The sequence below is a fragment of the Capsicum annuum genome, chromosome 3 (genome assembly GCF_002878395.1).
Source record: "Capsicum annuum cultivar UCD-10X-F1 chromosome 3, UCD10Xv1.1, whole genome shotgun sequence".
Lineage (NCBI taxonomy): Eukaryota > Viridiplantae > Streptophyta > Magnoliopsida > Solanales > Solanaceae > Capsicum > Capsicum annuum.
In genome coordinates this window covers 206894735-206909301 of record NC_061113.1, presented here as the reverse complement: position 1 = coordinate 206909301, position 14567 = coordinate 206894735, and the positions used below count along the sequence as shown (strand labels likewise).

The 14567-nt window shown below is 32.8% G+C and overlaps 1 protein-coding gene across 3 annotated transcripts in view; it reads right to left on the bottom strand.

The window, feature by feature from the left end:
* Window positions 1-13443, bottom strand: part of LOC107863345 (ABC transporter B family member 28) — a 25428-nt gene extending 11985 nt beyond the window's left edge. For 2 of the 3 annotated variants that reach the window (XM_016709229.2, XM_016709230.2), the window contains exons 1-4: window positions 12856-13443; window positions 3195-3382; window positions 2566-2589; window positions 2074-2175 (exon numbers count right to left, since the gene is read on the bottom strand). In XM_016709229.2, the coding sequence (XP_016564715.1) occupies window positions 2074-2175; window positions 2566-2589; window positions 3195-3382; window positions 12856-13312 (771 nt within the window). In that variant the 5' untranslated portion in view covers window positions 13313-13443. Of the gene's footprint in view, window positions 1-2073; window positions 2176-2565; window positions 2590-3194; window positions 3383-9069; window positions 9587-12855 lie in introns of those variants that run through there. The other variant, XM_016709231.2, reaches the window with a different exon arrangement.
* Between the last annotated feature and the right edge of the window lie 1124 nt (window positions 13444-14567).

Here is a 14567-nt window from a genome sequence, read left to right as displayed (position 1 = left end):
TTCTCTATTGAATACAAAAAGGGTGTGGATAACAAGGTTGCAGATGCGTTGTCCAGTAACCACTTCTGAATTATTGGCTATTTCCCTCCTCACTCCTAATGACCCTTTATATGACAAGATCAAGGATTCTTGGTCTACTGATGTTTCCTTGCAACTATTGATTACTAAATTGCTGAATTGGCCTTTTAAGTTCTTCACCTAGTGTCATGATCAACTCAGATGGAAGGGCAGATTAGTGGTTGGAGCAGATCAAGAATTGAGGAAAACCATCATTGAGCTGTGGCATTCTTCTAGCCAAGGAGGGCATTCTGGTATGGACACTACTATTAAGAGGTTACAATCTCTTTTCTACTGGAAGTTTCTTGCTCGGGATGTTAAAAAGTTTATCAATAAATGAGATGTCTGTCAGAGAAATAAGTATGATGCTGCTGCATATCCTGGCCTTTTACAACCACAACCCATTCCTCAGGGTGTGTGGACTGATATATGCCTAGACTTCATTAAAGGATTACCTAAAGTTCAGGGAAAAGAGGTAATTTTGGTGGTGGTGGATAGGTTGAGCAAGTATGGGCATTTCATGAGTTTGCAACACCCATACACTGCACAATCAGTAGCTCAAACCTTCTTGGACAATGTATTCAAGCTCCATGGCATGCCTGCCACTATAACTAGTGATAGGCATCCAATATTTCTCAGTATGTTCTGGCAAGAGTTGTTCACGTTACAAGGAGTTCAGTTGCAAAGAAGTACAGCTTACCATCCTCTAACTGATAGACAAACTGAAGTAGTAAACAGGACCTTGGAAACTTACTTGAGGTATTTTTGCTCTGATAGTCCTAAAGATTGGCCTCACTATCTACCCCTAGCTAAATGGTGGTACAATACTACTTATCACTCTTCTATTAGATGCTCTCCATATGAGGTGCTTTATGGTCAAAGGCCTCCTATTCATCTTCCTTAGCTGTCAGAGAGGTTATTATATGCCTTCTGAAATTCCATATACAGAGGGCACAACAGAGAATGAAATCTTTAGCTGATAAGCACAGGTCTGATAGAAGCTTTGAGGTTAGAGATTGGGTCTACTTGAAGCTACAACCCTATAGACAGATTTCCATTGTTGTGAGACCTAACAATAAACTAGCTGCTAAATATTATGGTCCTTACCCTATTGCTGCTAAGGTAGGGGTGGTAGCCTACAAGTTGTTGTTGCCAGTTGATGCCTTAATTCATCACACCTTTCATGTGTCTCAGTTAAAACGGTGTCATGAGTTCCTCCAGTCATCAATCATCCACCTGTCTTTCATCTTTCCAGCCCTTATTGTCCATTGCCTGAAGCTGTGCTGGAAAGAAGAATGGTGAAGCGAGGCAATAAGGCTGTTGCTTAGGTGCTTATCAAATGGACTGACGTTGATGCTGACCAGGCCACTTGGGAATTCCTCACTGATGTCCAACATAGGTTTCCCACATTCCAGCCTTGAGGACAAGTCTGCTCTCATGGGAAGGGTATTGATGCAAGTTGTTAATTAGAAGTGCAAGTTGTTATTAGTTAGTTAGAGCAAGTTGCAAGTTGTTATAAGTTAGTTAGAATTCAGCTGTACAGTGGAAAGTTCACAAAAACAGTTAAAGTCCATCTGTTAGTTACAGAATTAGTTGGTAGTTAGCTAAGACTAGATACAACTACTATAAATACCAACTTGTAATACTACATATTCATTCATGATAATAACATTTCACTTCTTCTTCTCCTAAATTTCTCTATCTTGGCTATCTTCTCGGATTAGAACCCTGAATAGCTACTTTGTTCCTCGAGTTCAACTCCTGGTATCGATTAATTTTCTGTTGAGTGCATCACATATGTACACATCCAAGCCAAATCAGCAAAGAGTAGTGTCTAAATAAGGAATTTTAAGAACCAAAAATTTCGGAAACGCAACATCAGGAAATTCTACCCCAGAAAAAGAACACTGGAATTGTTCTAATGATCCAACATTGGACTTGCTTTGCAATCAAAAAGAAAGAGAACTAATTCAAAATAAATATAAAGCTCACTTTTGTTTAGTGAGAGTTGCTTGCCTCTGATAGTGCCCTAAAACCACGATCCCGTGAAGTATTCTCACTGACAATATTTTTGAGCGAACCCAGATCAGATGTTAATAGAGCTGTTAATTCACCAACCTACAAATAGAAAACTAAATAAATAATAGGTAGGCATAGGAAGAGCAGTAAATAGAGACACCAAATATAAGTAGACAGCCAAATTTGGAAGGCCTATGAAAGAGCAAGACCAAGTGTACAATTCGTAGTCCACCCTCCCAAACAGCATCCACACAGGTCATAATATCATCTGCTTAGGGTTATACGATCTCTCTTATAGATGCAAACCTAATCCAAAGTTCCAAAACCACAGTGCACACAGGCCACCTCATGAAGTTATTATTCATACTGGTATTAGGTACATTCCACGAGACATTTTTTAGAAGCTCTATTTGGAATTCCCACAAGCACGCAAGGGCAGGAATGACCTTGTATAATAGAAAAGATAGCACAACAAAAGAAGTATCATACCTTGTAACGGTCAAAAAAGTCAACCTGCAAAGAGAAAGAAAGCAAAGCTTTAAAAAGGATGTCTTGAATGAGTTTGCAATAGTAAATCTTGGAAAACATTTCCAAAGCAGTTGGAAGCCAAAAGGCAACACATGTGTTCCTGTACATCAATAACTATTTCATAAATCAGTTGATTGATCTCTTTGTATAGGAAAATCAGTTGATTGATCTTTCCCATGCTAAAATAAATCTTGAAAAACGTTTCCAAAGCAGTTGAAGTGAAAAAGTAACATGTCTTTTGGTAAGTAAAATAACTATTTTGTAGATCAGTTGATTGATCTTTTCCATTACAAAAAGGTTATAGGCATTGATTATTAACAAGGTTAGCAGAATGCTACCATTACCAAGGAATCATGAGAAATAAAGAATTAAAAGATGTGATTCCTTAAATACATGAAACTAGTATGATGCCAATTCTAGATTGCCCTAGTCACAAAAGGTACAAAAGCATCTTTAGGATAGAAGATTGATAACTCATGACCTTAGCGTTCCAAATTTAAGATGTCACTTATTAACTATCATCTTATGACAAACCAATATACATCAATTTAAAGTTTCAAACAGCTATCTAATTTGATTTTAATGTTAACCTTTTGAATCAGTACTCTCTGAAAAATTTGAGCCCTTAAGCTGGACATAACCTTCTCCCAAATGGAATTCATGTTCACCACATAGATAATTGTAAAAATGGGCTCCAGTGCATATAGAAGTCCCACTTTACTGAGCAGTTCCAACAAAGGCTCTGGTCTTGTTCCAATAAGTACCTCAAAAAATCTTCCTGCAATGATAAGCTCAAGCAACTGTAAGTCCTACTCAGCATAAATTTTATATTTATTAAACACAAATAATACATTTACTCTAGTTTCTGTGGTTCCATATGACGCAATTGTATTGATATCATGATTTTAACTAGCATTGCAACAAATTTGGCCTAGTGCCACCACTCTGCCTCCCAAGGTAGGGATAAAGCACTCTCCCCAGACCCCACTTGTGGAATTATACGAGGTATGTTGTTGCTGTTGTTGCTGCTGCTGCTGCTGCTGCTGCCACCACTCTATCAAAATGTCTTTTCACTTGTACTGAATTTCGCCTATAATCTTGCCTGATATGGATGATAGCATCTTGAACAACTAATATAATTGACTTAAATCACTTCATTTTCTCTGGTCCAAGGGGTGGAAAGGGGCAGACAAACTTTCATCTGCTTGGTTCTCTGCATAGTGTAACACACCAAGCGTTTCAACCAAAATAAGCAGGCAGGAAGGAAATTGGCAACTCAAATCCGAAAATTGGCTCTGTTTGGTCAAATAACTTTTAACATGTGACATCTAAAAGTTGCACCTTTCCTGCAACAAAATAATGTAGTCCCTGATATTTGTTTCAAATTTTGGCTGGAATAGTTATATGATTTACATATGCAACTGCCCTGTAATATTGATCACCCTGTTGCCAAACCAAACTATGAATACGTTATATGCATACTCTTTCGCACTCAACCTAGTCATTCTAAAAATTTAAGCAAACTAAACATACTTAAAACTTCTCCACACGTCCATATTATCTCTAGCACTAACATGTTTAAGAGAGAAATATCTATCATCTTAAAAATGAGTTGCTATAGGTGCTTAACATAATCCTAAGTTACTCCACACGTGGACAACTGTCTTGGATGAATTATATTCAATAGAAATTGATTTTTGCATACTGATATAAAAGTATTCTACATCCTCACTCCTGAAATGAACAGCTGATACAAGCCGAATCAGCGTCAATCTCCTAAGGTCTATATCCCAAGGTCGACTCAAAGGGGTCCAAGCCATGACTACCTTAAGGACACGGGGACGTGTTTGGAGGATCCTTTTGGAGCTACCACTAGAGCAGTACCATGTGTGGATGATAGCTTGGCGCATGAGAGGAGCTATATCCAAGGATATGATCCACGAGCCCATTGAGCAACATCGCGTTTGGATGATAGCTTGGGGCATTGGAGGTGCCTTGCTAAAAGTGTCAATTGGGCCTCTTTGTCGTACTGGGTCACTTTTGGCCCCGTTTTGTAATAAATAACCCATGACTATAAATAGTTAGGATTTTCGTTTTCTTAGAAATGAGTTGTTGAATGATGATGAAAGTGTTTTTGAGTTGTGATTTTCGTAGTTTATTCTTCATTTTCGTATTTTTGTTCATATCATTTGATATCAGAGCCGAACTTAGGATCGTTTCAACGATTCTAGTCTTGGGATTCGTTATCACAAAAGAAATTCCAAAAAAAAAAAGTTTTTTAAAATTCCCCAAATTTTGATTCTTTGATTTTTTGATTTTTGTGTTATCTTAAGTTTCCAGTGCTAGATTTGTGTTCTCTAGTACTATTTGAGTTTAGATCTGAAAGTTGGTTTTAATTCGTAGTTGATTTGAAGGATCTGCCATTGTTGGGTTGAGCTTTGAAGAAATGAAAATGGGTGTTCAAATCTAAAAAATTTATAGTGAAATTGAAGGGTTAAAGATATTGGGGTTTGTTTCCCATACCAAAGGGATCCCGGATCTAGAATTTGAAGCGATTCCGAGTTGAAACAAGAGAGTTGAAAATTTGGAAGTTCACAAAGAAGGTGTACTTATTTATGCTAAAGGAATATTCAAAAAGAGAAAAAATCCAAAGGAAAGAAGCACAAAAAAGGCCTACAATAGTTGGTTGTCCGGGGGCATTTGTGCCCCCATCTGCGTGGGCAGATAACTTCGCAGGTCAGAATCAGCCTCACTAATTTGTGACATGCGGCCCCACACACATGGGCACTTCACTCCCACGCACTTCAACAGTCTAAAACCCACTTTTGCGCAGGTTCCAACTTCTTAGTTTCAAATTTTGATTTCTAATTTCATTTCTTGATTCCTAAACTAATGAACAACTAGTATTTGATCTACTTAGTTGATTGATTAGTTCTTGGGTCCGTTTTTCTTTCTTCGTCCTATTTCATTTGTACTTTTCTAGTTTTGTTTCTTAATTAACTTCTTTGATTCAGGTTCTTTAGTTTTAATCGAGTCTTCCGTATTTGGTTCCTTCCATTTCTCAAGTGTAATAAAGACTATGGGTGGGGCAAACCTTGATACCATATTGGAGGTCATCATGGGAATACGACAAGATGTGAAACAAATGACTGGGAGAATGTCAAAAATGGATGGTAGAATGGGAGGTATTGATGGTAAGATGGCAAACATTGGGGACCATTTAAAAGCTGCAAATTTTATTCCTCGACCCCATGTCCAAACTCCCTCAAGCCTACCAACGCAAAGCGCTCCCACTATCACTACACTGGGAGTCATCCACCATATTTGTGCACCAATGTCTCAAAGACGTGTTCCCATATTCCAAATCCAATTTGGCAAAGACATTTCCAACATTAGGCCCTTGTTACCCACTAACCACGATACTAGCATTTTGCCTAGTATCAACCCCTCTCTTTTGCAGGTTAAGGAGGATCCAAAGAAGTTCCTCATGAGAACAAACTTGCAGGCCTAACAAAATTCTTGCAAAAGGATTCCAAACTTGAAAAGTGTGATGTCAAGTCGATGCAAGATTCAAATCGAGGACGAATCCTCTTCAAGAAGGGGAGAATGAAACAAGTCAAATCAGCGTCAATCTCCTAAGGTCTATATCCCAAGGTCGACTCAAAGGGGTCCAAGCCATGACCACCTTAAGGACACGAGGACATGTTAGGAGGATCCTTTTGGAGCTCCCACTAGAACAATAACATGTGTGGATAATAGCTTGGCGCGTGAGAGGAGCTATATCCAATGATACGATCCACGGGCGCATTGAACAACGTCATGTTTGGGCGCATTGAGCAACGTCATGTTTGGATGATAGCTTGGAGCATGGGAGGTGCCTTGCTAAAAGTGTCAATTAGGCTTCTTTGGCATAGGGTCACTTTTGGCCCCATTTTGTAATAAACAGCTCATGGCTATAAATAGTTAGGATTTTCCTTTACTTGGGAATGAACTGATGAATGATGAAGATACACTTGCGAGTACTTATGAGGGCTTGTTCGGAGCTTTGTTGACGTGTGAAACATTGGTTGCTAGTGATTAATTTCACTCGAGGTCTTTGTAAGAGTTAGGTGCTTGTTTAAACCTAGGTTTAACGTTTGAGGGCCTTTGGTTTAATATACCGTTGGTTTGCTTACGTTTCCTCTTTTTGTGTCTATCTATCTATCATTTTCTTTGTTATTTTTTGTTTTCCGTATTTTGTTTTCGTTTTTGCATTTCGTATCATATCAACAACCCGGGCACTAAGCACCCAATATGAACAGGGCCCGGAGAAGGGTCCGACTACAAAGATCTATTGTATGCAGTCTCACCTTACATTTCTGCAAGGGGTTGTTTCCAAAACTTGAACCTGCGACCTCCTGATCACATCCTCACTCCTAAAATGTTTAATAAAAATTGTATTCACAGATCTATAATTCTCTAATGATAATTGCTTTAGACATAAAGTTTAGAAACTAACTATCACTATTATTCATTACTTGTATCTTTTACCACTAAGCAGCAGTGGCAACCCAGAAATTTTAACGAAGGGATTAAGAAAATGATAGAATGCAACATTTACCACCTGTCCAGGGATTCAATAATGTATGTATACAAACAAAGTTTACTTTATCTAAGCAATTTAAGGTTTTTAACAAAGGAGATTCATTTGAACCCCTTCCCAATAGGCAGCTGTCATTGCTAACAAGCACAAAAAGCAAAAATTTCCACTATCCTACAGTTGATGGAAATATATATTTTAGACTGGATACTGAAATTTGACATGAAAAATATGTGATTTGCGTTGCCGTCTGACTGCCTTAAAACCTGAAATATCTACTACGAGTTACAATCCTTTTAAGAAACATGAGAATGTTCAACTTTATTTCCTCCTAATTACCGAAAATCAATGCTCTTTCTTATAAATAAGTAAAAAAAATATACAAAACTTAATAGAAAGCATGCTCCTTTCTCAACAACTTCTTTTTATAACTGTGGTAACTGGACCAGCTTTCGCGTACCTCGACTAATTTCACACGATACCGCCACCTTCCACCAACAACCGGTAACTCTATCCACCAAGGCTAGCACTCCTCTTTCAACTTATATGACATTCGTTCCAATTTAAGACATAACTAAATATTTGATGTTGTTCTAATTCTTTTCAAGTTTCACTCATTAAGAAAAGTTAAGAGTTTTTCTACAATATCATTGACATTATATAAGTTCCATTTCCGGTCACCTTTACTTGTAACATTTTGCTTTTCGAGAGTCAATATATGTGACTTTGACCCACATTCTAAGATACATTTTTTTCAATCATACTAACATGAGAAGGACTACAACTTTTACTATTTTCCTTATAGTTTTCGAACATCTAAATTTTAAGTTTAAAATAGTAATTAATGTAATTCAATTTAGCTCTGACGATTCGTCAAGTTGACTCTTGTGAAGCAAAACAGACGAGTAAAAGTGAACAGAGAGAATAGTAGAGTATATTTAGAGGTCGTTTGGCCATAGAAATTATTCACTGTTTTTCGGAAATTTTTTTCACTTTATAGGATTCATGGTGTTTGGCCATAGATATTCCAAAAACAATTCCAAAATTGTTTTCTGAAAAGTGAAAACAACTTTTTGTTGTTTTCACTTTTTTCCAATTCCAATTTCAATTTTAATTTTTATTACATATAACCCCAATTTTTTTAATATTACACAAAAAACCCTAATTAACTGCAAATCTTGAGTGTGCAAAACGTGCTCTCTTTTACGTCTTCTTGTTTCTTAAAAAGGTTAGAAGAACCGTAACAAGAAGAGCTACTAGTGTTGCTTACACTAACACTAGGCTAAAAGCAACAATGCTGCAGTTGGAGTAAGAGTACTAGTGGCTTTGATCAATGCTGAAATCTTTGTTTCTGAGATTTGTTCCTAACTCACAGAAAGTGAAAGCAAATGGCAGAAGAGTATGGTCCATCTGATTATACATTGCTTTCATGATTTACTTTAGAGTCTTTACTTTAAGCATAAGAAACTGTTTCCACTGTAAACAAATATTAGCATCTATGATGTAAACAACTATTTACTAAACTATTCTCAATAATGTTGCTAGTAAATAGTTTAGTAAGATTTTTAAGCTAAAAGACAAGTATATTTGCATTATTTGTAGGTATATTTTCATTTTAAGGTCAGGATCCCTTCCATCATTGATGTAAAATTCTGTCCATTCATGAGTATAATCGGTAGATAAATTAGTTGGGCAATTTTGATAGTTTTAAAAAGTTTGAAGCATAAAATTAAATTTAGAAAAGATTTTTCAAAAGACTAACAACATCTTTTAAAAAATACATGGCCAACACAACTTCAACCCCAACTTCAACTTCAAAACTTTATTGTTTTTATGGCCAAACGCCTACTTAATCTTTCTAAAGAAAAACAAAACAAAATTCATACCGGAAAGTAAAGGCATGGTGAGAGTACACGTTGTACAGACAACAAGAGAGCAAACAGATGCAAGCAGCCTCAACTTATGTCGAGAAACAAGTTTCCACAGAAACCCCCAACTAATAACCTCAATTGGCTGAACCACAGCAACAAAACTATCATCCGATTCTTCAAATTTAGGATCATTTTCTGAAACAATAGCATCAAAAGCAGGACCAGTAATATAAGCAGATGATATTACGGACCGGTTCAGTTTCCGTCGGCAACTAATAAATTGAGGACGAAATTGTTGTGCTGATGAGATAGAGAACTGAGGAGGAGGTTTATTGAAACGATGAAGTAATAGTCGGTGGTTGCGCTTCCGGTGTAGTGTAGTGAAAGGGGTGAGGGGAAGACAGAAGGTGTTGGGTACAGTTGCTGCCATGTAAGAGTTGTTGAATTATGCATACAGTGTGCACAAATGGCTAGTAGAGGAGAGGAAAGACACTTGTCTTTCCTTTATCCGGACTCAAGTGAGAGGAAATAATCTACTCGCGATTTTATCGGGCACGAAATTTAAAGAAATAACGAAAGACTTGATAATATTTATCAAATTACCTTTTATCAAAAATGTGTTACTTACTTTTTTTAATTAAGTGGATCAATAAGGATAAAACTGAAATTGTATTTTGAAAGATGACATTTTTTTGGGACAGATCAAACTAGTTATTAATTATTTTTCTTAATTAATTTGGGATGGATAATTTAAAACGGAGAAAGTATAATCTATAATATTAGACTTCATGAGAATTTTTGATAATTAATATTTTTTTATTAATTTAAGAATTTTAAGTCAATTAAATTTAATTTTAAAAAAATAAAAAATCTAAAAATAAATATAAAATAAGAAAAATTTAAGAAGTATCAAAATTTTTAACAGTTTTAAGTAGGTTATAAGAATATAATCAATAATTTTGTAAAAATTTGACTTAAAAAATAAGGAAAAATTTTAAATATAGAAACAAAAAAAGAAAAATAATTGTTCCATAAATATACTTCAAATTAATGTATTTCTCTTGACCTCTAACAGTAAGAGAAATAGGTACTATATGACAAATATAAAAATGACAGATATAAAAATAATAATGTAAAAAATATGTGTTTACACAAAAAAATATGTTTATGTTTGTATTTTTATATTAAAGTGTGAAAATCGTTGAAAAATGATTTAAATTTTTATATTTTATCAAAAATTTTGTAATAAATAAAATTATTTAATTTTAAATAATTAAACGTTATACGTGATAGTGACTTGCGGCTAAACTTACTTAAAAGAAACAATTGAGTTTGTCAATTAAATAGGAGTTTTAAGTTTTAAAAATTGAATAGAAGTGATATTTTCTCCACCAATTCCTAAACTTTTTATTTACACTTTTGTCGGCATTTGTAAAAGTGACAATTGTGCATAATTGTTAGATAATTGAATAGTTATTGGGGTGACGGATACATTAATTTTAAAAAAAGAATATATTTTTTTCTAATTTAACAAATATTATGAGTCTTACTTGTCCCTTTTAATTATTAACGATTTAAAAAGTTTTTTGATCACATTTTAATGTTGTTGTTGTTAAAGGTAAAAAAATATTCCTCTGTTTTTGTTTATTATTTTGTCCTCGTTATATTATTGAGCCAAACAATTTAAAAAAAAAAAAAAAACAGAAAAAAAAAACAATTATATTCCTTCCTTGTGAAATTTAGGAAAATTATCCTTAATTTTATAGAATTTTCCAAATCCACCTAAAATACCGGATTCCAGTTACCCCCTTTCACCAATTTAACACAACATATATCCAACTAACTAAATTAGTCATCATCCTAAACACACAGGTATAATCATGCCACTTAATTCTGTCTTCTCTTCTTTTTCAAATTAATAACTAAACGAAAAATAACTGAATCAAAACAATTCGTTATAGAGGTCCAGGTATTAGTTACGCTTTGAAGATTTAAATTTAGCTAATAATATGATATGTATTTACTTAATAATAATTTGTGGATGAAATTGTTGTGCTGGTGAGATGGAGAACTGAAGAACTTTATTGAAACGATGAAATAATAGCCGGTGATTGCGCTTCCGGTGTAACGTAGTGAAGGGGGTGATGGGGAGAAAGAAGGTTTTGGGTACAGAAGCCATGTAATGCTTTTGAAAATTGAGTTGCTTTAGATTTTTTATTTATACGTAAGTAGGCATTTGTCTTGCCTTTATTTATCTGGTATCTGGAATACACAAATTCCAACTTGTAGCCTTTTTTTTTTTCAAATATATATTCAAATTTATGAAATTGAATTTGTATTTGATTATATTTTTAGTGAAAAGAAGAAAAAGAAAAGGGTATTTTATTTGCATTTTAAGAAGATGAAATTGAAAAATACGGTTTACTACTTTTTAAATTTGAAATTCAATTTTAAGTTATTTTATAACTGAATATTGATTTTTAAAAAAATGAAATTATTATTTTAGAAAAAAAAGTAAGTATTTGATCAAATTTTTATTAGTAGATAAGTGTTTTTGAGGAGTGCCTGGAAAGAAAGTAATTTATGTTGAAAAGCAATCTTAAAAAAATATACAATTAAAAGCATTTCTTATAGTTTGATTAAATAACAATTATTCTTCAAAAGTATTTTTCAAATTAATTAATCAAATGTAAATTTTTTATCACCAAAAAAAATTAAAATTGATTAGTGAAAGGAAATGTCTTGTCGAAATTCTCTATTCATGCCATCTTGAAGCTCCGAAAAATAAGTATTCCTTGTTGACTTAACAATCTTAATAAGAAATTACTCCTCCATCTATTCTTATTTATTTAGGTTCAACTTTACATGTTTCTTAAAAAATGATAGTCGTGAGTATTTTATCATAAAATTTGTAACAATTAATATTTAATCTAAAATCTTGAAAAATAATTTGAGCAATAAAGTGATGAAGATAAGAGTAAAATATGAAGGAAAGCATCAGTGTGCAAAAAATGATAATTAAAAATGAAAACGTATTTTGAGTATAGTGAAAAATAAAAGTGAATAAAGAAAGTATTTATTACGGGGTTTATTTCATTAAATTAAGTTCTTTAATTCTGCTTTGAATATTTAAGTTTGACTAATTTTATATAGTTCTTTAATATTCATTTCGTTTAAAATAATTGGTTCTCTTTTTAAAAATATTTATTTTAATTTAATTATTCTTTTTATGGAATTAAGATAATTTTATTCTATTCTTTCAATACTATACCTATCATTAAATAATTAAAATAAAATGTATATACTTAAATTTATATTTTGAAAGTATAAATTAGTAAGAATAATTTATTAAAATAAACTTCTAATATTGACAAATCAATTAGGCTAATTAATTTAAAATAGAGGGAGTAGTAATATTCTTTTTTTTTTTAATTTATTTGACATAATTTGACTTGACAAGAAATTTTAAAATTGAAAAAAAATAATTAAATTTATAATTTTAAATGATAAATATGTCAAATATATCAAAATGAATTTAATATTTTAATCTTAATTCTTAAATATACCATGTGAATGAACAAGTTGTTAAAAGGAATTGATCATTTTTTTAATCAAACTTAAAAAAAAGTAATTCACACAGATTGAAGCACAAGTAAAATGAAAGTGGCAAATCAAATCTCATTAATCAAAACGCCACAAGTTAACTAAAGGTGAACGGAAGGAGCAGTAGAGTATATTTTATCTTGCTTTATGAAAAACAAAAATAAACACAAAAGAAGAGAGTGAGCGGAAAATTCGTACCGGAAAGTAAAGGCACGGTGAGAGTACAAGTTGTGCCACCAACAAGGGAGAAAACAGAAGCAAGGAGCCTCAACTTATGCCAAGAAACAAGTTTCCACAAAACGCTCCAACTGACAACTTCAATTGACTGAACCCTCTCAACTAAACTATCATCCGATTCTTCAAATTTATGATCTTCAATTGATTGAAACGCAATAAAACTATCATCCGCTTCTTCAATTTTATCTTTTTCCGAGACAAATGCATCAAAAGTAGTGCCCGTAATATAAGACGAAGATATTACAGATCGGTTCAATTTCCGGCAACTAATAAATTGTTGACGAAATGGTTGTGTTGATGAGATAGAAAACTGAGGAGGTCCACTGAAATGGCCAAGTAATAGCCGGTGGTTACGCTTCCGGCGAAGTGTAGTGAAGGGGGTGACGGGGAGACAAAAGGTGTTAGGTACAGTAGCCATGTACTACTTTTGAAAAAATCCGTTTCAAAATTCAGTTCCTTTACATTTTTATTCAGACATTACTCTATTTTTGTACCGCTAATATTGGAGCGGCCAAACGCACGCATGTCTACTACAAACAAAATATAAAAGCGGCAAGAAGCAGGTTGTTGTCTCTGGACATGCCTACTTCTAATTGAAAACATTTTAGAATTTCTCTACTATTTCTCCTTTAATTTATTATTCTTTATTCTCTAATTTTTTATCTCTAATTTCTAATCTATTAAAATTGTGAACGACTTAAAAATATTATTTAAATTTTTTAATGTTTGACTAAAAGATCCCACAATAAACGAAGCTGTCATTTACTTTTTTTTTTTAAAAGTCAGAATTTTATATTTACTAAAATATTGTCTAATTATTTACTATATTAAAATATGAAACCAAAAACTGCCTACGTTTATTGTTTTTCCATTGTCGGACAAGACTTTAATTTAGGTAATGTTTTAGAAATCTTTTAGGTTTACGATTCTTATGGTAGGTTTTAGTTGATTTATTTAAATTTATTATATGGAAAAAAATATTAGGAGCATAAATATTTTAGGATTCCTAGAATATGTGGAAAAAATAATTTTTAATATATGCCACTAAAAAAGTCAGAATTTTATATGTACTAAAATTTTGCCTAATAATTTACTATATTAAAATATGAAACCAAAAACTACCTACGTTTAATGTTTTTCATTATCGGACAAGACTTTAATTTAGGTAAGTTACTTTACTTTATATAAGTTTTAGAATGGGGAAAATTTTAAAAATATCAACTATAGAGTCTTAATTGTAATTTTTATAGCAACAGTTTCATAATTATAAAAAATAGCAAATTATATTTTGTATTTAAGTAAACTGTTGTTATACAAATACATATACAACAAGATTTACTACCGTTCTTATATTCAAATTAGTTGAGTTAAATAGGGGATAATTATTCCATCTAATTAAATTCTCATAAATTACTCCTACTTAAATTAGTAGATTTCTTTTCCAAATTAAACTCAAATATAAAAATTATTATTTTCATGATCTTCAAAATTTCAAAATATCATTCTCTTATATCTCTAACTATTTTTTCTTGTTAGTTTTTTTCATTTTTTTCTTTCTACTTTATTTTCTTGCTTCTACTTCTCTTCTTTTTTTCCTTTTTCCCTTTTTTATTTACTTTTTCTTTTTTCGTTCTCTTTTTTTTTTTCCTTTTCTCATGGAGTATTTTTTTTTT